This window comes from Sciurus vulgaris (genome assembly GCF_902686455.1).
Source record: "Sciurus vulgaris genome assembly, chromosome: 6".
Classification (NCBI taxonomy): domain Eukaryota; kingdom Metazoa; phylum Chordata; class Mammalia; order Rodentia; family Sciuridae; genus Sciurus; species Sciurus vulgaris.
This window is the reverse complement of record NC_136466.1, coordinates 104,632,517-104,656,257: the sequence shown is the minus strand read 5'-3', so window position 1 is coordinate 104,656,257 and position 23,741 is coordinate 104,632,517. Positions and strand designations below refer to the sequence as shown.

At 38.3% G+C, this 23,741-nt stretch overlaps 1 protein-coding gene across 1 annotated transcript in view; it reads right to left on the bottom strand.

Moving 5' to 3' along the window:
* The window catches only part of ACOT12 (acyl-CoA thioesterase 12), a 48,116-nt gene extending 24,731 nt beyond the window's left edge, over window positions 1-23,385 (bottom strand). Inside the window, exons 1-5 of the mRNA XM_079144077.1 lie at window positions 23,147-23,385; window positions 16,282-16,351; window positions 13,127-13,187; window positions 5,594-5,695; window positions 2,657-2,792 (exon numbers count right to left, since the gene is read on the bottom strand). Of these exons, the coding sequence (XP_079000203.1) occupies window positions 2,657-2,792; window positions 5,594-5,695; window positions 13,127-13,187; window positions 16,282-16,351; window positions 23,147-23,276 (499 nt within the window). The 5' untranslated portion in view covers window positions 23,277-23,385. The remainder of the gene's footprint in view (window positions 1-2,656; window positions 2,793-5,593; window positions 5,696-13,126; window positions 13,188-16,281; window positions 16,352-23,146) is intronic.
* Window positions 23,386-23,741: the final 356 nt, after the last annotated feature.

Sequence of the window (23,741 nt, the reverse complement as noted above, 5' to 3'; positions counted from 1 at the left end):
TCTGCTATGATGTTCTGCCTCACTTTCAGCACCAAGGAATGGAGCCAACTGTCTATGGACTTGAGACCTCTGAAACCATGAGCCCCAGAAAAACTTTTCCTCTTCTAAAATTGTTCTTGTCAGGTCTTTTAATCACAGTGGCAAAAAGATTGAGTAAAACACCTGATAAATTCCTCCCTCTGCCCAGAGTGGTCCTATTGAATTACAGTCTAGTCATGCCACAAGCTGCTCAAGATCCTTCCTGGCTCCCATGAAGGACTGAAGAAAGGCCAAGTTTCTAAACATGCCTGAGAGAGTCTCCCTGGCATGGTCCTGTGTTCATTTTCTGCCTTTTTTCTCTTGAGTTTCTCTCTAGAATGCTCTTGTGATGGTGGCCCCCTAACACAGCCTCTGGGTTTGTGCTGCTGGGTCATTCCTCACACTGTTGCTTGCGTCACCTTCTTGGCTTTCTTCTCATAGCCAGTGGGTCTTTCCTGAACCCCCGAAGGTTCCTCCTCTGGGCTCCCACAGTACCTGGAAACTACAATGCTCTTTTTCACTCTACATTATTTTTAATCTATTCACATGTCTGTCTCCAGCACTAAACTTTGAGTTTTGCAAAAAGTAAAGAGTCTGCACTGTTCATCTTTTTACCTTTGCAGCAAGCATGTTCCTGGCACAAAGTGGGCATTGAATACACATGTATTGGAGAGAACAAAGCAGGTGGCAAGCCATTCTTTCCTCTCTCTGATGAGGAGGAAGGAATTCATCCTTCTTTATGACTGTACAGGATCTTATCTACAATCACTTCTATACCTCCTTCTGCAAGCACCAGACCAACCTGACCAGCCCCTCACTTGGCACAGGGTTCACTTCTTCCTAGTGGCAGAGATTTCTCAAGACAGTTCCAGGTTTGCAGGGTGGAGAATAATTCCTGAGACACATAATTTGGATGAGGGATAAGTTAGAAGCAAATTTTTGCAAAATCTCTGGATGAATATGCAGACTTCAAAAGAACTTTTTTCTGACATTGCAACTTAAAAGTCATTAGTGGCTTATTTCTACTTTCTCCTTAAAAACTCAGGAAGTGTCATTGTAGTTTCAATGAGGACAAAAGGCCTTTTAAAAAGACATAATTGTGCAGAAAAGAAGGCCAATGAAACCAGAGCAACTGGTTATACTTAATAATAATTGTGTTAAATAGTTGAGTTTTCCTGAGATACTCTTAGAGAGCTACTTGTTAAATATAGTAAGATTTAGAACACTAGAAAGTATTTTGTCTGTCATTTCATTTCTTTCCTGGGATTTTAGCAGCAAGAAGAGAGCAGGGTACATTTAGGGATGATTGATTGATTTTTCAGCTTTTTTTTTTTTTATTAATGGTTGTCTAGTCTGTCTTAGGACTGTTCTCAAGTATAGCTATTTCATTACTTGTGCAAAATGCATTTAAAATATATTTTGGTACTGAGCCCATCCTTACAAAAGAAGACTCACTCTTCTCAGCATAGTGATTTAAACATGAAGTCTTCATTTCCTTAAAAATAGTTTGAGAATGGATATTGCCCTTTAAAAGGTCAGCAAATGAATAAAAAAGTTTTCAGTTGTTAGAAGTACAGGGTGACATGAGTTATCTCTTTCTCTTAAAACCAACTTCTTCCTCAATAATGATCTTACCATCTTGATCCTCTAAAATCATTACCAAGTTTTTCCTATCCTGGAAAACAATGCCCCTTGACCTTAAGGGTCCCTATAGCTACCAGCTCTACTAGCTCTAATTTATCAAACCAGAAACCTTTGAAAATCTCTTCCACCCCAGAGGCCTTCTATGGGGTTGACCCAGGACCATGATGATATCACCTGGGCAGACTGAGACCCCCACACTTCTGCCATTCCAGCTTCTGCCTTTCTCATGCCTCTGGTCACTATGCATTCCTTTTCTTCCTGCCTCTCTTTTCCATTCTTTTCCTGGTCATTTGTGTTCTTTTTCTTTCTTTCTTTCTTTTTTTTGGCCAGGTGCAGTTGGACCTTCTAGGAGCCTGGAATGGTTCACCCTATCTCCTTCCATACTGTGCTCTCCTGCGTCACCCCCCTGGGGCTTTGGAAGTTGGGGTCAGACAAAAAGGAAGGGTGGGGAAAGAGAAGGGATTTCTACAAGGTCTCAAAGAACCTGGAAAATCACTGCCAGAGAACTAAGTAAGTTTGTTTCATAAAACCCAGTGTTATTTTGGAAAATGCCAGGAAATAAGAACAGAATCTTATCCCTTCCATTCATATCATATGGGATCTTTAGCAAGTGTCTTCCCAGTTCAGAGCTGCAGCTTCCTCTCTGTTGGGACTATGTGCAGCTCCCACGAAGCCAAGGGTGAGGAAGTGTGAACTGTGGAGCACTATGCTGGAGTACAGCAAGGCTGCCATCCATCCGCCATGCTGAGTGTTATTTAACTCCAACTGCCTAGTCCTTTATTCCCCATCTCCTTCCCTGGAGATCCTCTTACTTAAAGATGATTTAGGTGCCACCAATTATATTCTGAGTCCCTTCCTTCTCCAGCCACTCAGTATGTTGCAGAAGATATCCAGCATATCAGGACTGAATTTACAGTAAAAATAAGCGTACCCTTAAAAAGAACCCAGTCACTTGCCCCAGTCATATGAAGTTCTTATGGGTGGATCTGCTGACCTTCAAAGCTGCTACTGTCCTTCATTAAGTTGTTAAAAGTGTCTTCATGTTGTAATCGAACTTTCCTTCTCTCAGAAGCCAGATTATGCTCCACATGATCTTGTTCAGTTAGAAGTATGACTGGTTTTAAGTGAATCTGGAGAAAGAAAATTATTCATTTGTATTGCCTTATTAAGTTATAAGAACACAACATGAATTTTATAAAAACAAATTATAAGCTATATGGTTTTGTAACTCCAGTTAAGAGAGAAGTTATGGACATTTTCACTAAACATATTCTAACTTTTTTCTCAAAATATTTTCAAATTTAAAAAAAAAATCAGAATAGGTATAATATAGTATGGTATATTAATTATTTCTTCATGAAATATGTGCCTTTAAAACTTATCCCTTTTTATTTTACATTATTTAAAAATGTTTCCACAGAACTACAAAATATGACATTTTTCAGATAGATGAGTGGGGGCAGGGACTGTGATTCCCCTGAATTCTTCTGGTGAATTCTTACCAAGAAATGTTTTCTATCTTTTGAAAAATTAAGAACACCAAAGGTGGGGGGAGATAATGATGATCTAGAGAAAGCTATCCTGTACCAGGAGAAACTTCATCACATGGTAAAAACATTAATAAGCAAACTGAAATAATCAATATGTCAGAATAAAGCTTTAGATGACCTCCAGAAACCTGGAAATATGATGCAAGAGTAACAAGGGCTCATGCTACTCCCAAGATGCCCATCTCTGACTGTGTGTGAAAGGACAAGCTGGCTCTGGGCTTATATCAGGACAGCTCAAATCTAGTTCTGACCCTTGGCCCAGATAAGGATGAGCCAAGCTACTGATTCATAGTATGCTGCCTAAGTCCAAAGCTCTCCTGGACTGCCTTGTCTAATCTGGTCAGGAATGAGTAGATTCACAGCTCACACTGGTTTACCTCATTACGTAGTCTTATTTTAGTTCTGTGACCAGAGGACTATAAAGGACCACTTGGTAAATTTGTTTTTTCCTGAAAAACCAAAACAACATACATGTATCCTGGTGATTCCTAATCTTCAAAATATGTCATGTGAGACCTGGAAAAAGGACCCTGGGAGCTAGCCACTGCTGGAAGTGGAACCTCTCTGACGTTGGCCTGTGCCTTCTTTCCCAGGCTCTGCCATCTCCTTCAGCTTTAGTGAACCTTGGCTGAGCACACCTCATGGAGTTCTGTGTGTCCTCTCCATGATCTGGCCTGTGTAATTGCTAGCCTAAGTATAGTTAATCATTGCCAATTTCATCCTGGAATAAACTCTCTTTGGACAGGTATCCAGGTAGTCTTGTCAGTTCAAACCAAACCACTGGCTTTTCATGGCTCTCTTCATGATGTGCTACTGAAAAAGAATGTTACCAACCAGAAAATCCATTAGTCTGGGAAAAGGGCTCTACGGTTGATGTTCTCTAACCAGAGAGTTATGGCAGCAGCTCAAATAGCTGCTTGTCCAGAAAGGCTCTCAGAAACCTGTTCTTCAGTCTCAGCAGAGAGTGAACTGAAGTGTGACAATTATATGCTTATACCACATATTTCTGAATTCAGTGAGGAGTCTGAGACTGGAGGGACAAAGCAGTGGTCCTCCTCTACCACGTGAGGGAAGGCTGGTTATGTTTACTCCTTCCTGTCACTTGCTGTCAGATATGGGAACTAGCCACCTGCCCCATAATTTTCTCATTCCCAAGAGTTTAGGGATTCCATGAAAACAGGAAGGTTGGAAAGACCAATATCAGTTTCTCGAATTTTCATGAACATGGGATGCCTGGAATCCCTGTCAAAGTACAGATTCTAAGTTCTTGCACTAGTGATTGTAATTCTGAAGGCCCAAGATACAGCCCAGACAGCTGCATTTTAAATAATATAAAAGCTGATGTGAACTTCAGTTTGAAAAGCAGCACCTTGGGCACTCTGAATTTGCCTTGCAACATGTTTAAATCAGGCCTAGTGTGGGAGATGTGCCCCAGAGGATTTTGTCCCCTGGGGCACAGCTCCCACTCTAAGCACTCCCACATGCCACCCAGGCATCATGCTGGCCCAGGTGAGGAATAGCTGGTGTGTACAGCTGCTGCCTTCTCTGCCGGGTACAGTGGAAACATTGCTTTTTTCCTGCTCTGAGTTGGAGGCAGTCTGAGGAAGAAATTGTGCACTTTGCCAGAGGGAGACCCCTTGTCACTTCCAAGTGGAACCAGGAGAAGTCACTCTGCCCACTCCTAGAGCAATCCTTGGAGTGAAACATTTAAATCATATTACCTTTTAACAATGTTTATACTAAATGGGATCCCTACCCCAGGCACTGGGACCCTGAGCAGGAACTTCAAGAATGATAACAAGGAATTCTGCAGCAGCCCCCATAGGAGAAGATCTGGTCCCCGGCTGGGTGGGCAGCTGAGCATGTGCATCAGGACAAAGTGCTGCTTTGAAGGATGCTGTTACCCCAAGATACCCTGAAGCTTAGTTTTAAAGTTCAATAACTCAGCAACTTTGACGGTTTTCCTTCAGGTATAAATGATTAAACCATAGCATGCTACTACTTGCTACATTTCTCCTGCTTTTAAAAAAACTATTTTAACTCAATCTTCATGTTTTCAAAAGAAAAGAACTAAACTAGTAGGAAATATTTTGAAAGCGAGATGACTTTCAGGCGATTTTTCCCCCCTTCTTTCTTAATCTGACTTTCTCAAACCGGCTACATCTCCTTTTCTCTAAGATCCTAGGCCTTGAAAAATCTTACTACTCAAATCCTATGATGTTACCATTGAATCCTAAATTTGTGGTAAATGTTAGTTGCAAATCTTTGGAAATATATCTCCTGGTAAGAACAAATGTCTTTTTCCCCATAATAATTCTGATACTTTTATTACTATGTCCCTGATTTACATGAAGAGACACCTCTTTATGTAGAAAATTTACCTTTTCTTTTCCAACTGGTTTGGCTACAAATGTAGAGAAAGCCACACTAACAAGTTTCTCAATGCCTGTCAACGTGTCCTGTACTATGACCTTGATACTGATCTAAAAGGAAAAGAAAAATAAATAAACTTTCAGTCATCCAGATAACAGATACAATCACAGCATTCAAAATTCAGTTATGTACTTTACCATTCTTGTCTTTTTTCTTAAATGAGACCAACATTTTAATTTATTTTTAAGCAGTACTATTCTTTCAATGATGTTCTATAAAATTGGATAAATAACTTTTTTCTCACTATAGGAAATATATATTTGCATGGAAAATTTATGAAATTTGACTACCCAGAGTAAATATTTTCAGTAATTCCATCATCCAGAGGTAATGTTTATTAAACTTTATATGAATTTTCTTCTCGTTTTTATATATTTACATGTGTATATGTATATATGCATACAGACATACACACTAGTCTATATGAATAGACACATACACACAAAATATGCACGTATGTATTACATATTAAATATATTTTATAAAGAATACATGAAATGTATATATGTATATACACATTATAAAATATCATTATCTATGGTTTTATATTCTAATTTTTAAAAATTTGGTATTTTCTAATCCTATTATTAGTAAATAGCTGTTTTTAAAAAATATTTTTAGTTTTCAATGGACTTTATTTTTATTTATTTATTTATATGCAGTGCTGAGAATTGAACCCAGTGAGTGACTCACACATGCCAGACAAGTGCTCTACCACTGAGCCATGACCCCAACCCACATAAATAGCTTTAAAAAATATATATTAATGACTGCCCTATAGCCCATCAGAGAGATGTGTTTTTACCCTTTACTTTTTACATTTTTATGAACAAGATAGTATGGGCAGAATGGCGTCATGTTATGTCCAATTTGGTTTCCTTTTGTTGTACTGTGAGTTGAACCAGGGGCACTTAACCACTGAGTCACATACCCAGCCCTTTATATATATGTGTACAGATATTTAAATTTTGAGTCAGGGTGTCACTAATTTGCTTAGGGCCTTCCTAAGTTGCTGAGGCTGGCTTTGAACTTGTGATCCTCCTGCCTCAGTCACCCAAGCTGCTGGGATAACAGGCATGCCACCACACTGAGCTCCTTGTTTTCTCTTTAGGAGTGGTGGCTCAGATACTTTGTGGAGACACTGCAGCGGGCTGGATCCCCTGTGTGAAGGGGTCTGAAGCTCTGCTCCTCAGGCTGGCATTCTGCAGGACTGTGGATAAATTTAGGAGCTTGTCTTTAGATTGGGGCTAATAAGCACTTTTCTCCATATCTCAGTCAGATAAATGATACAGTTTTCTTGGAATAATGGACAACCTCAGGCATCTTAGTTCTGTGTAATCAATGAAAAAGAACATCTGTTTCTACATCTTGACCAGGTACATCATGTACAAAAAGAATTAATAATCTGTGATTCACCGTAAGTCACTTAACTAAAAAATACAAATGTGTATTTGCACAGTAAATATTAAATCAACTAGAAGTTGATTGACCACTTTTAAACTCTCTATTCCCAACTCCCACCAACCCCTGTCTGAAATAGCTTTCCACTTTAGAGAAACAGGCAGATGAAAAATAAAATATAACAGTAAAATCATCAAAAAATTTTGGCGAGTTAAAACCAGTTCTACTAGAATGGTTGACTGAGTTTTGTGATGACCATATTTCCAAAACATGTGCCAGGAGAATTTCAATGTGTCATGAGAGAGTAGGTAAGACTGGGACTATACCCCATAAAAACAACTAGAAAACTTGATCAAGTTCAGGAAGCAACTATTTTCACACACAGAAAAATGGGGGACACAGGACTGTGATCCCTGGAGAAAGGTAAACCAATGAGGCTCTCAGCTTGAAGGTAATTCCCAGACCACGTTCAGGGAAAGGAAACCTTGTTTTGCTGAATCAAAGAGCCAGAAATCAAGGACATCAAGGTATTTAAGTTTGTGGGGCCGAGTACCAGAAAGGATGGAGTTATGTAAAAAAGGAATTCTTAACTATGGCTGTGGATCCCCGTGAGTCTTTGGGTTGATACCAATCTGAGCATGTGTGGGGGAAACCTCACAAGACCAGACAAAAGCAGGTTCAGAGGAACAAATTAGTGGGCAACTGTGACATGAAAAATTCCAGAGCCCACATACCTGGGAATCACGTGAGTTCTCCCCCCAGACTCACTGAACACAGAACAATCCATAGAGACCACAGAAGACCCCAACTTAGAAGAGGGAATGATTTAGCCCTAGAATAAACACTATCTTCCAGCAAAGAGCTCAAAAACGGATCTTGAAAGTCTCAAATTAATCTTCAAGTAACCAATATCATCCTGCTCTTAAAAGGCTGACGCTCTTTTAAAAGAAATATAACAAAAGTCTCACTAAACAATGTGAATTTTACAGTGTTCAGCATCTAATAGATGATTAGGCACAAGATAATTATTAGATGCCTTTAACAAAAATAGAACAACAAATGACAGAAATGATGGAATTAACAAAAAAGAATGCTGAAAGCAATTATATATGTGTACCATGAGCTCAAAGATGTAGAGCAAGAGTTCACATTTTTGTCAGAGGGCAAGCCTAGATGGTAAATATTTTAAGGCTTGTCGTCACCTATACTCTTTCACAATTACTCTGTCAATGTAGCATGGTAGCAGCATAGACCATGGGGTGTGTTTATGGTTTGGCTATGAAGTGCCCACAAAAGACTCAAGTGCTGTTTCCCCTGATGAAACAATGTTCAGAGGTGGGGTTTTTAAGAAATTATTGGATCATAAGGGTTGTAACCTCATCAGTGGATTAATCAATTTGATGGATTAATAATTTGAATTGATTATTGGGAGGAGATGAAAACTATTGAGAGGTGGGACCCAGTTGTAGGAAGAAGGTTATTCAGAAAATGTCCCAAAAGGGTATTTCTTGTGCCAGTTCCCAGGCCCCCTCTTCTTCCCAGCTGCCACGAGCTGAACAGTGTTCCCTTGCCAAGCCCTTTCACCATGATATTCTGCCTTGCCTAGGGCCCAAAGCAATGGGGTCAGCAGACCATGTATAAAACCTCTGAAACCATGAGCCAAAATAAATATTTTCTCCTTTTAAGTTTTCTATGTGAGATATTTTTGTCACTGCAATGAAAAGCTGACTAACACAGTGTGATTGTGTCACAATAGAACCTTATTTATAAACACAGGTCCACAACCTATAACCTGCTGACTGCTAGTGGAGAGGAAAATATTAGCATAATGAAGAGAGAAATGGACAAAATAAAAATGTTCAAATAGTACTTTCTGAGATTAAAGAACATAACATATTAACTAAAAAATATATAAGATAAAATATACCATGATTAGATATGGCAGTAACATAGATTAGTAAAGCTGAAGATAACAAAAGAAGTTTATGCAGATTGTAGTGTGGAAAGAAAAGAAGACCAGGGAAAACAATAACAGAGTAGCTCGTGGGACACTAACAAGTGTCTAAAATTCTAAAGTCCAAAAGAGCACAGAAAAGAAAATGTTTGAAAATACAAAAGCTGAGAAAAATTCCAAATTTGTTGGGAATTATAAATCCAAACATTCAGTAGCTTAAAAATACCCAAGAAGAATTAATGTGAAGAAAATCATAAGTTATATTATAATCCGATTGCTAAAAACCAGTGACAAGAAAATATTAACACAACCCAAGAATAAATGACATACCATGTAAAAGGAGCAAAGATAAGAATAACAATAGACCTCTCAGAGAACCGTGTATGGCTAAAGATAATGGAGAGACTCTTTAACATCCTACAAGGGGGTGAAACACTGTCAAGTCAGAATTCTATACCTAGTGAAAATATCATTCAAACATGAAGATAAAACAAGAACTTGGCACACAGATGGAGACTGAAAAAAATTAATCACCAGCAGCTTTAAACTAAAAGAAATGTTAAAGGAAAGTGACATCAGAGGAAAGTTTGGGGATGCATATAGAAATGATGAGTACCAAAAATGGAAAATATGTAGAAAGGTATAAACTATATTTAATTTACCCTCTAAAAGATAATGGACTCTAAAGCAAAAAGAAAAAAATATATATATAATGAAAATTGTGGGATTTTAACACGCAGAAGTGAAAGACAAAATAACAATAGCAGAAAGACCAGGACATGGGAAGGGAAGCCTACTGTTGGAAAATTATTATGTTATACTTAAAAGGGTATAATATTATTTGAAGATAGATTCAGATAAGTATGCAAATTGTAAATCCTAGAACAAACACTAAAAAAAAAAAAAAACAAATACATATGGTTAAAAGATCAACAATGAAGATAAAATGGATTACTAAAAATTACCCACGATAAAAATTGCAGGAAAAGATAGGGGAAAAGGAAGAAAGAACAGATGGAACAAATGGAAAACAAACCACCAGATGACAGATTTAAACCTACTTTATCAACAGTCATATTAAATGAAAATAGTTAAAACATACCACGTTTAGGCAGAGATTGTCAGACTAGATGAAAAGTAGCAACCCAATCTATGCTGTGGTAGCTAAATTAATATCAGACAAGGTGGATTTAAAAGCAGAAACCAGAGGTAAAATAGGTAATTTTATAATGATGAAAGGACCAAGTCATCAAGAAAATTTAACAGTTTTAAATGTGTTTGCATCTAATAACAGAGCTTCAAAATCTGTAAAGCAAACACTGATAGAACTGAAAGGAAAAATGTACAAGTTCACAATTATAGAATTATAGTTGGGCATCTTATCACTTTTTTTAGTACCCAATGGAGCAGGTGAACAACAACAACAAAAATCAGTAAGAATCAGCTAACTGACATCTGTAGAATACTTACCCACCATAAGCAAAGTAGACTTTTTTTTTTCAAGTATAACACTCACCAAGTCCATATTCTGTGTCATAAAACTAGTCTCAATAAATTTAAAATAACCAAAATTATACACATGTTCTTTTCCTATGAAGGAATTAAATCAGAAATCAGTAATAGAAAGAAAGTTGTCTTGAAAATCATCATCATAAATTTGGAAATCAAACAACACACCTATATAACTCAGAGATCAAGGAAAAATTCACAAGGGAAATGAGAACATTCTGATTCAGGTAAAGCAATATTCTGAAGAAAATTAATGGCTTGAAATGCTTGTATTTGTGAAAAAGAAAAGTTTAGTCTTAGGCTTCTACCTTAAGATGCTAGAAATAGAAAGGCAAAGGAAGCCCGAAGCAAATAGAAAAATGGGAAGAGAAATAATAACAAACAGAAAAGCATGATGCTGAGATAAATGACACAAATTATATACTGTATGATTACATTTACATAAAATTCAGTAAAGGGGATAAAAGGTATTGATGTAAAGTAGCTGAGTGGTCCTCAGGGCCTACTGCTGAGGGAGCAGATGGGCTTGAATGGGGCCTGAACGGGAGAACCTTTTGTGGGCATGGTAACACTTCATGTCTCCTATAGTGGTGGCTATCCAGCTTATCACCTTGTCCAATATCATCAAAATGTATAATTAACATGGGTAGATTTTAATGTTATAAATTTTATCTCAATAAAACCAATTTTAAAAAATACATTCTAGGGACCAAAAAATATCCCTACCCTCACACAACGCTCTCTTTCTGCACAGCGTTTGCTACTATCTGGTGAGACTTTCATCACAAACCCCCTGGAGGAGGAAAGAGACTTAACGGAGGAATCAGAGAGACCCTGGAGGAAGGGTAACACAGCAAGGTTCCTGCATGCTTGGGGTTCAGGGTGAAGTCATTTATTTCTGCTCAATTAGCAGAGGGTTAGCCTCAGCTGTGACCAGAAACTGAAATAGAATGGGATGAAACTGAAGGACGTGTTGAGTTTGTAGAAGTAAAGATAAAAATGTGTAGTTGCCATAAAGATTTAGGAAAACAATAAATAAATTAACAAGAAATTTCTACCAGGTACAGAAAGTAAGACTTTTAAAGGCTTCTGGCAGAGTCACAGAGTATGAAAGAAAAAAAAAAAAAAAAAAAAATCCTGCCCAGTGGACCAGGCCTAGCAACTCAGTTGAAACTAGGGTTTATTTTCCTGAGAATCAAAAAGAAACCTGTGCTTTCAAAGTTACTGGAATTTTTTTTTTCTTAAATTCTATTCAAATTTCCTTTGAAAATTCTAGCTTGTCTTGGGGAATAGGAGGAAAAGGAGAAAAGAAAAGGGAACTTTATATGTGTTTGGGTCAACTATACAGCACAGTGCAGCAGAAAGGCCGAGTTCAGGGACTACTAGTAGTGGAGCAAAGGCCAAAGGTCCCGCTGCTGGGAAGTCAGGGTCTGGAAGCGCCAATTGTTGCTGGCAGAGCTCCTCCTGGTTCCACAAAAGCTTTCTTGAAATGCTTTCTATTCTGTGAATGTGGACACTGGTGGAAAGTGATTACGTCCTGGTAAAGCCATCACTGTAGGCATAGTTTTTGCCAAAATCATTCTGTTATAGGTTGAAAAGTTCCTTCCTCCCCAAATTCCTATGTTTGAAACACTAACTTCCAGCACTTCCAAAAGTGACCTTACTTGTAAATAGGGTCATTGCAGTTAAAAGTTGATCATATCAGACTAGGATTGGGTCCTCATCCAGTATGACTGCTGTCCTTACATAAAGGGGAAATTTCAAAACAGACACACACACAGGGAGGACACACATAAAGATGAAGATAGAGATGGGGGAACATTTCTACAAGCCAAGGAACACTGAAGAGTCCCACAAACCACTAGGAGAGAGGCAGGGACAGATACCCTCTCATGACCCTCAGAAGGAACCAATCTTCTTGATGTCTTGACTTAGTTCTTCCAGCCTCTGGGACTGTGAGAAGATAAATTTCTCTTGGTTAAGTCACCCGTCTGTGGTGTCAAGTTCCTACATGCCTTTTGTGTCCAGGATCAAAGGGACTACAACTGACTGCCACCAGCCAACCTAGAAGCTGATTCCAGCAACTCCCTTCCTGCTAATTTAACCTGCACAGTGACTTCAGGAAATCCTAGAATGTTGTTTTCTCAACTATGATAAAGAAAGGAAAACCAAGTGAGTGTAAAAGAAAAATCATCTAAACTTACCTTTTTACTGTCTGAATCTGAGTTACTAGGCCTAATCAGGGGGCTAGCTTCCACTGGGGAGTAAAGAGACAGATATGCAGAGTTTCAATAATAGTAGAGACAGAATAATTAAGAAAGAAAACCTATATTTTGCAAAAGAGCACAACAGTGCCCTTTAACCTTGTGTGTTTACTTTTTGTGTATCCTTCTACGTAAAAATAGTGAATTACATCACATCCAATTTTAGTGACGGGGTTGACTGGGAAATACCAGGTCCTTATTATTTACCTGGAGTTTGACAGCAGATTTAAGGGCCTTCTTAACTTCAGAATCTCATTACCTGCAGATCCTATTTTAGGGCTCCTTCTCTGCCCTCTGTAAACAATGAAGAGATGAGCACCAATAGGCAGAAGTAAGGAACGTGTACCTCTTACCTCCATACTTGTGCTGAATGCTCTAGTAACTTTTGCTTTGATGGTTATAACTTGGCCAACTCTAGTAAATAAAAAAAAAAAAAAGAATTTTTTTTTTTCAGCAATGCAAGCACATTTCATTTCAGACTTAAAGATTCACTTAAATCCTTCTATGTGCCATAAAGTATTTCCACCTTAGCCTGCTGATAATGTTCACATGGAACACTCAGGTTCTTGATAACAGGAAAGAGTGCTTAAGGGTAAATGCTGATCATCAAAAACCACACTCAGGTTAACCGTCTGCCTCTATTTAAACAGGAAAAGGACTTTGCAAAGATAGCATGCAAGATGACTACAAATTTGCAACAGATACTTGAACTTTATGGTAACTCCTTCCCCGAAGGAAGCTAAGACAAACACACAGGCAAACCTATACAACTGATATTTATTTTAAAATGTTAATAAGTAAATGGATGAATGGATTACAAATAAGCAGACAAGCAAACCCACTGATTAATTTTGATAGGTTTACATGGGCCCTTACTGCTGCCAGAAGAGTCGTTCACTCACTGCTACTATGGGAACTCTGATCATGTAACTTGAACTTGTTTCAAAACTTCTGTGTTCTGGCCCTTCTGTCAGTTCTGATTCCTTCGCCCTAGCAGAAGTTAAGAATCTGTCTGATATGAGTACCCTCAATTTTTCTCCCTTAACTTCAAAATTGAACTATATTCTCAGGGTCTTGGGAGACACTGAGACTCTTCTACTTCAGAGGAAGAGGGATCTCCTCAAGACCTGACCGTCTGTCTTACCTGTGCTCTTGACCTTCCCCCTGCTGTCTGCTCTATCCTCTTTTGCTCCTTCTATCTCCACCCTTCCCTGACAATTTTACTCTTTGAAAAATCTTAAGGTTTCTCCTTTTTCAAACCTTTCTTTAAAACCTATTCTATTTCAAGATGTTTTTTTCTCTTCTGCATATGAAACTTCCCTAAAATAATCATTGATTTTTTCTACCTCACACATTTAATGACTGAGGACTAGCCCTGGTGTTCAGTTAAGGTGTTAGTTTCTCAGAGATGCATAAGACTGGGCTGCTGGCTTCAAGGAGACATGTTCAAAGTATTTCTTTGGGACATAGGTGTGTAAACAGATGAAGTTCAAGAGATTATAAAAGACTTCATTAACAATAATTCATTAACAATAAAAACCCTTGTCATTAATTAAATAAAGTACTGTTTCTAGTGTGGCCATACTGGTAACAATGACTGCCCTTCCTTAGTGCTGTGTGTAAATCAGGCACTCTGCTGAGTGCTTTGTATAGTATCTAACATGTCACTCACTGGCAAGGACCCTGTGAGGGAAGCAGTACTGTTCTTGTTTCATTTACATCAGAAAATGGGCTTACACGAGGCAATAGAGCCAGCAAAAGGCAGGGCCAGAGTTCAAACCCTGGTCTTATCTGGCTCCAAAGGCTTGACATTACCCAACTCAGGCTCTTAGTGAAGAATAGTAATTAATCCTATTTTAATAGAATTAATTTAATTGCCTCTAGAGAGGCTTGTGCAGATATATTAAGGGCTGTCTGCAAAGTGAATCAGTTGGGTTTGCCTAGAAGAGTGGCCATATCTGAGAAATGGCTTTGTGCATACATTGCTCCTCTACATAATATACGTGTCATAACCTGTAGCACTTCAGTCAGAAAGACTGAAAGTAAAGGAAGGAGTTTAACACAGACATACACACATATATTTAAATAATTAATAACTGAGAAATCTGTACAAATCTATGCTCTTAGCACAATTTTACTAGAACTTTTCCCACATGATAAACCTCACAGAGAGGAATTTGTCCATGTCTAATAAAATGACAAATGCCTTTGATTCAGCAATCCTCTTTTTAGGACTCTATCCCTCAAATATACTGTAAAACCATGGACATACACCTGCACAAAACTACATATTGAAATATTTGTAATAGCAAAAACTGGAAACAATTTAAAAATTCATCAGTAGGGATAAAAGGAAAAAGTAGGGCATCTTACACAAAGGATTACCTTGTAGCTATTACAAGGAATTCTGAATATCTCTGAACATTGCTACAAAGTGATTTTCTATATATAATATTAAGAGAAAAAAGTGAAGCCAAGAAAAGCATATACAATGTGTTGGAATTTGTTTTAAAAAGGATATAAATATATGTAGATACTTGTTTATATTTGAAAAATAAAAAGATAAGTCATAAAGTAATTAAAATGGTTATAGAAAGAGAAATGCTTGGTAGAAGCCAGATGGGAACTTCATTTCTCACAGTCAAATGTATCTGTTTTCCACATTTGAGTCTGATACCTATAAATGTTTGAAGTTATAAAATACAATAAAAAACTATTATGAATTCTAACAAATAAAAAACCTATTGAACTTGACTAAGTGTGAGGTTGGCAATTTAACCATATGGAGGAGAATTATTTCAAGTAACTTCATAATACATTGATTATGGTTATATTATTAAGTCTTTTAAAAGTATACTGATCTTTTAGAAATATATACTGAAATATTTACAGATAATGAATGGAATTTGCTTCAAAATAACCCATCAAGTAAGGGACCATAGAAGGGTACAAGAGTGTGCACGAGTGGATTATTGATGTACTTAGGTGATGAGTTCTTGGGATACACTATACAATTCTCTCTACTTTTGCAAAAGTTTGAATTATTTGTTCACTTAAGATTTTTTTGCAGTATGAGTTGGTAAAACATATTAAGCACTCTACACAAAAAAATGTTTTTCATATTTTTCTATCTCTATTCAGATGAATTAGTGTTTATCCAACCTAATGATGAAATTCACCATTGCAGAGACACTTACCATCACTAATTATTCTTCTAGTAAAGAAAGGAGCCATTAAGAGTCAGGTGTTAGATAGCTTGCCATGCCTGACCCCACAATGCATCTCACGCTGAGAGTTACTTCTGAACCAAATGATGAATGGGATTTTACACTCACAATGTTGACTAAAAGTAGACCCTATGATTATTTCTTTTACTAACTTAGATTGGGTCAAATGTTACTCATTTTATTAACAGGACCACTGACCCCAAACAAATAAGGTGCCACAAATATATGTCACAAATGACACAACCAATCTGGGAGAAAAGTGGAAGAGTAATGGCACTTACCTAGCTGTCTCCTCAAATTGAATGTCATCCATTGAGGCTGTGACACAGGAAACCCCAGCATGTTTTTCAGCTTCAAAAAATAGGTAAACATGTGCTATGTTAGTAGTTCTGTTTGAATATTTCAATTCAACATAAGGGAAAAGGAATTAAATTTAAGTAGATTTAATTTACCCATTCCCTCATTCACTAGAACACCACTGTGCCCACACTTTCCGGATGCTGTCAGTTTATAAGAGTTTCTTTGTTCTTTAAGTTATGCTTTTATTGTGTGGTAATTACTGTACTTTCTCCTTTTTTTCCCCCCAGTACTAGGGATTGAGTTCAGGGCTTCATGCATGCTATGTAAGCATTCTCAGCCATACCTCAGGCCTTCTTATTTTATTTTATTTTTTAAAATATATTTTTTTTGTTGGGGGTGAACACAATACCTTTATTTTGTTTTTATTTGGTGCTGAGGATCGAATCCAGTGCCTCATCCTGCTAGGTGAGCATTCTACCACTGAGCCACAAATCCAGCACCCTCTTATTTTATTTTGAGACAGGGTCTCACTACATTGCCCAGGCTGGCTTTGAACTTGGCAATCCTCCTGCCTCAGCCTGCTGAGTTGCTGGGATTACAGCCATGCCATTATGCCTAGCTACTTTCTCCTAAATTTTAACTTACTTGATCTTTTATTTTACTCAGAAAATCTGGCAATTATAAATAGCAATTTTAGCAAGTTGGTGCTGACTTTAAATATTTTGTCAGGCAATACACTTCTTTTGTTTTTAAAACAATGCACCAAAGTTGTTCCTACTGTCACATAACTTGCAGGTGAATGTATTTAAATCACTTAACCACTGTAAATATGGGAGAGCCTGAGATCATCTTCCAAATCAGAGAGGCACCAGAAAAAGATGAGAACAAGGCAGTATTTAGTTAATACTTATTATATCTACCAACTTCGCACCAAGTTCATTCTGTATAATTATGTTGGAGGGAAGAGTTTTGAGCATGGTAGAGAGTTTCTCAACTCCTCAATTCCATGTTCCGTATCTGCACTTAATTTATCCAGATTTTTTTTTTTTTTGGATTGTTGGTTTTGCTTTTTATAAAAATACAAGAATTTACATTATTTGGGAAAGATCCTAATGTGTGCTTGCTTCTCTCTGGTTTGTTTTTGAGAAACAGTTAATTAAAATCCAAACAAATTGCAATGGCTTTTTAAGAACTTCTAACTTCATTTTTAATTTTGGTGACCACTGGTGCCACATTCTGAAAAAAAAAAAAAGAGTGAATTATCCTGAATTTTTATTCCTTGAGTGTAGTGAATTACTAGAACTGCAAGATAATTATTAGTCTTAGGTGGAGAGGTGAGAATATAATCTTTGGGGATAATTAACACATTCCTCCCTCAGATCTAATTCTGCAGATAAATGTACATTCCAATTTTATTAGTAGGAAGTTACCGTTACTCCAAACACGCTCATAACATGAGCTGATGTGAGCAATGTGGATGAGAAGGTGGTCTTCCACCTATAAAGTTCAGGGAAAGCAGGGGAATTTGGGAGCATCAGACCCTAGAAATGCGCCAGGTAGGCTTACTTTAATTCAATGTGCCAAACACTTGTTATATTGTGGCCAATTTCCAGATGCTGAGTTTATCCCACTTATTTTTTCAACCAGTCTACTCAGTGGCAGTTAGATTCAGCTCATCAATGTACTTTCGCAGCTTAAGTTTTTTCAGGTAACTACTGAACCCTTTCAAATGTTTTAAAACATTGACTAAAGAGGATCCCAAAACATTCATTCTAGTTGACTAACATGAGGGAATGGGATATTGAGGTTATTAAACTATTCTTATTAATAAAGTTTTATTAATTGAATTGTCAATTTTGAATGATTTAAATGACTAAAATGCAGTAACCAATAAAACTTTAATTTTTTATTCCATCTTTTTTATAATCTACAGTGTATATATAGCACCACACTAGATTTCTTGAGGGATAAAGAAGAAACAAGTAGAGTACTAGCTAACATTTACTAAGTACTGAGCTAATATTTACACGTCAAATCACGAGTCTGATTTTGTTTTATAAATTAGGACATTTAGGCTTAGAAAGATTAAACATGTTCTAAATAGTGATTTTGACTACAGAACTAATAGAAACTCTCAGAAAAGAATAGGGTAGACCAAACAGAGAATGCTACTAAAGAACTGGGCTGAATATGGGCCTCAATAGCCACAGTTTACACTATAGATTTTCAGGAACCATAAAATAATAAGAAAGAACACGAATATGGGGACCAATATAGGGTACACAACTTTAGCATGTGAATAAATGTGATTTTTTTTTTCTCTTTTTACAAGTATGTCAGACAATAAGAATTCAATGGGATCAGCTTATTCTGGTTCTTGATTTTTATTGTCCTTCATACAGTATTTCAATTAAAATAGAAACACCCTATAGCTATTTCTGATTTCCTGGGAAAACTTGAAAGCAGACTAGCTTTATTGTATGATTGTAATTCAAGGTATGAGATGATGGTTGATAAAAACAGTGATAACCTTCATTTCTTCATTTCTTCAACTAATACTGCTTAAACATCTATGCTGGTGTCTCTATAAGATGCTGGAAATAGGAAACATCCACAGTCCTTGTTCTCACGGAGTCTAATGGAAAAGCCAGAGATGACTTAAGTGAATGCATAATAACAAAATGTGCCAAGTGCTTTGAAGGAAATCCAAAAAATCCCATAAAAGCCCCATTTTATGAGCCTATAAGTGGGGAAGTAGACCTAGGTGGGGTGTCAGGAAAGGCTTCCATGTGGAGGGGATACTCGTGTGAGAGTCAGAGGATGAGCAGGTATGAAGTAGATGGCGGAAGCAGTGGAGAGAGCAGGTGGAGCAGAGGGAGCAGGGACCACGTAGGTCCTGATGAGCATCTCACTAAAATGCAAAAGCAAGGAGAGGGGTGAGATGAGCCTGGAGGGAGGGCCAAGAGCAGACTACATATGGGGCCTGGACGCTCTCAAGGTATTGTCCTGTCTTTCTGGTCTTCACTGTTTCTGATGAGGTCAGTGGTCATTTTAATCACTTAATCATTATTCTCCTACATGGAGTACAGTGTTTTTCTCTGGATGCTTCCAAGACTTTTTCTTCATCATAGTTTGACCATAATGTGCCTACGTGTGGTATTTTTTGTGTTAATCTGGCTTAGTGTTTTATGGTCGTCTTGAATCTGCAATTGTCTTTCCCATATTGGGGAAATTTTCAGCCACTATTTCTTCAAACATGGATTATTTCCTCATACTCATGTAATGTGATTGGATTAGCATCTTCAAAAAGTACTTCGTATGCAGTACGGAAATGAGACCATAATGAATGGAGTAGACCAGTTTGGAAACTACTGCTGAAGCCCAAAATGTAAGATAATGGTAGCTGGGATAACATGGTAGCAGTGGAGGTGTAGCAAAGAGTGGGTCTGAAAGATTCCTTTAGGAAGACAAGATGGTAGTACTTGGTTCATGCACTGCTTATGTGGAGGAGGGAGTAAGGGAGAGAAAGGTATCAAGAGTGACTCCTAGATTTTTGACTTGCACATTGGATGAGACAGGTGTCACTTCTGAGGGGAACTTTCAATGAATTCAATCTTTATATTATTTGTGAATGATTTGAGATATTTCAAAATAAGAAATGGACATGGGGTTGAAAAATGAATCAGTGATGACTTCAAGACTCTTCCTTGAAGGACTGGAAGAATAAGGGGGCAGATATGAGGTTTACTGCTAAAATAATAGTGAAGGTGTTTGATTTTTCTTTAAACATCAAGACATTTTGGAACCTAGCAGTACCTGGGGGTCATGGCTGTGATCCTCATTTATCAGAGTAATATAACTAAACATAAGGTCTGGTCAGTAGAAACTGTGGTTGAAAAAAAAATGCCTGGAAAACTCATTTTCATATTAGTCACCAGATTCAATTACATCTTAGTTAGATTAATATCTTTTATTCATGTTGAGTCTTTTCTCACATGGAGCACTTATCAAAAGCATTAGCATTATCTATGTTTCCCAACACAACTTTACCTAAGATTTCTTTAACATTACTTTCTTAATTTACTAGTTAGTTATTATGTTACTAATGATAATATAGTTACTAAGGTACAGAGTAATTAATTGATTGTCCATTGGATCTTTCTATGATATATCTGAGTTTTGAGAAATGTCAAACTTTAGGAATTTTTATGACGACTGCAGGAGGGAAATTGTTTCTCCACTACAGAACAGAGATACTAAGCAAAGCAGCTTTAAAATTCACTTCAGCAGTCACATCATGCATTCAGTTGCCTTGGAAATAGGCACAATTCTTATTAGCAACCTCAAGGATTTCTATACTCATTTCTTTTTCTTACATGCAGATTAACTTCATATTCATGTTTCCATTATGATGTTTTATAACCAAAACTCAAACCCTGTTAAAAAACTATTAAGACAGAAACCAAACAGATTAGCAAACAAAACAAACAAATAGATTGGCTTCAAATATATAACTGAGTTTTGCAGGTGGTTAAGACACAGAGGATTAGAAACTATTCACACTGAGAAAAGCAGGGTTCCATAATCATCTGAGTTTTACTTTGGTCATCTACAAAATAAGAGCCCTGAAACACATGAAGTTTAAAGCCACTTCCAATTCTAATATCTTATCTTAACATATATTACTTTAAAATGCACAATTTCTAAGTCTCTATTCCACCGATAAAGTCTGGATTCCTTCCGGACATGAGATTCCAAGTTGTAGGACTATCCAGGTGAAGAAAAGTCTTTTATTAAGCACTAAGCAGTGGAGAACTAGCTTAGTTTACATGATAATTGGCCAGGCCGAAAATAAAGAGGTGAACAGACAAATAGACAAAATAGTTACAGATTGTACTAAGTTTTTATGAAAGAAGTTGGACAGGGCATTGCAATAAAAGTGATGAATGGGTGTAGAGGTAAACAGGTGGGCAGGAAAGTCTACTCTGAGAATATGACATTTAAGCTGAAATGTAATGCATGGAAAGGTCCAGGAAAAGCATGTAAAAGCAAAGAGAAGAGCAAGAGCAAAGGCCTGAGCAAGGAAGAGGTTGGCATGTGCTGGGAAATACAGAAGGCTGGTATTGCTGAGCACATGAACGAGGAGGAGACTGGTATCAAACTGGTGAGGGGAGACAGGAAGTACACCTGGAGTCCCAGTCCATGATACAAGGTTTGTCTGAGCAGCATAACCTTATACTTTTCTTGATGTTAATGTTCTTTGGTGGGTGGGATACCGTACAGGTTTCCAGGTAACCACCACTCACTCCCTGAAGTCCTAAGCTGGACTCCGACTCATCTCTCATTTACGATTACTTGCCTGGCTCCTATGTGAACTTTCAACTCCAAGTAGCATCTATAAAGAATGTCAAAGGGTGTGGGTTTAGCTTCAGGTGAGATGGGAAGGCACTGAGTGGTTCTAAGTTGTGGAGTGGTGTGATGTGATCCACATACCTGAAGTCCACTCTAACCTCTGTGCAGAGAACAGATCCCAGGGAGGTCAGATGGAGAAAGGAAAGCTGAAGGAAATTTGGTAGGAGTGAGGGCTGGTGGGACTTTTTGGTACTAAACATTGTATTTATCATTGTTCTGAAGATGGGAGAAGTCAGCAGGCAGAGAAGATCCACTTCTCAAAATATTGTGCCACCAAGCCTTTCCACCAGAACATCACTGATATTATAACCTGTTGTTTTTGAAAGTGGAGTCTTTGTTCCTAAACATAAGTCTAATGCAGGTTCTCAGTGGTTTGGAAGAGATTCTGAGGTCAAAACTATTTCCATAATAATACTAAGAGGTTTCCTTTGCTTGGTTCCTAACAAAATACCATAGACTGGTTGTCGTAAACAATAGAAATTTATTTCTCATAGATATGGAGGCTGTGAAGTCCAAGCTTGCCAATTATGTCCTGGTGAGGGTTCTCCTCCTGGCTTGCAGATGTCTGCCTTCATGCTATGGCCTCACACGTCAGAGACCAAGCTATCCATTTCTAAGCTTATAAGAACATTAAACCAATGGAATCAGGACTCCACCCTTATGACCTGATTTAACCTTAGTTACTTTCTTACAGCAAATACAGCCACACTGCTGTTAGAGCTTCAATACATGAATTTTGGGGAAGGAGAAAGACACCATTCAATGAACGGTAGATGTTTTGCCATCTTCATCTCTCAGAAGAATACAGTTGAGTTTTCCAGTGACTATATAATAATGTGGTAGCAATAAATTGAACAGCAGAAAGCTATCTGATTAATGAGCAGTCGGCTACCAAACCAAACATTAAAACGATTTGCAAAAGTGCAAACTAGTACCACTCTTGAAAGTACATTTTTGTTATTGTTGAAAATCTAATTATTTTTCAATAAGTACGTTGTATTAACGTGTAATGAATTTTTTTTTAAGTAATGGATTCTTCTTTTTAAATGAACTAAATCTGTTGCGTTTTCTATATAGTAAATATGGATATAAGTAACCTACACACACACTTATTTCTCACTCATCCAAAACGTCTAGATCATTGTCGGGTGAACTATCTGTCATCACTGTCCCTGACTGCATAGGGTTCATGGCTCTGTAAGGTTGGGTCCTCCCCTTCCTTCTCAGACTGTTCCCTGGCTCCCAATCCCCGGCCATCCTTCATCTCCACAAGCCAACGCAACTCATCGCCAGCTCTCCGACACCCTGGATTCCGCACCACCACCATCACTCGCCACCCTTGGCCTCCAGTCCCGCGCATCGCGGCCCCGCGACGTCCTGCAGCCCGCCCAGCAGCCACCTGCTGCCCTCCGCCGCCCGGCCCGCCGCGCCTACCGGCCAGGCAGGCGGTGGTGTCAATCCACTTGAGCAGCTGCCCGGCGCTCAGCTCGCCGCGGGCGTTGGCGTGCGCCGGCTGGATGGCCTGGCTCATGCGCACCTCGCCGGGAGCCGCCAGACGCTCCATGTCCAGGCAGAGAGAGGGGAGCCCCGAACCCGCGGCGCCTGGCCCTGAGGTGTCCGCCCGCCGGGTCCGCCCCCGCTCTAAAGGGCGCCGCCCGCCCTGGCTGCGAACCCTGCTCCCACTCCCCCGCAGCCAGGTGCTTCGGGAGGCGAGAGTTCAGGTGCTGGCAGTGTTGTCCCCGACTGCAGCCAGGAGGGCAAAAGAGCACGCTTTTCTGACTGGGAAGAAGCCAGGGAACAGCTGGACCTCTCCGGAAAGAGATAATAGTGCTTCTCTCTGAGCACCATGTATAGAATTAACCCACAGCGCGGGAAAGGTGTGCACCTGGCTGAGGGATTATAGGTATTTACTAAGCAAATAAATACAGTTATCTTCCGTCTGAAGAACTTGACAGGCGAGGGGGCAATAAATAGTGATTAAATCCTCCCCAGAGAATGTAAAACGTTTGCTTTAGCAACTGATTTAAGA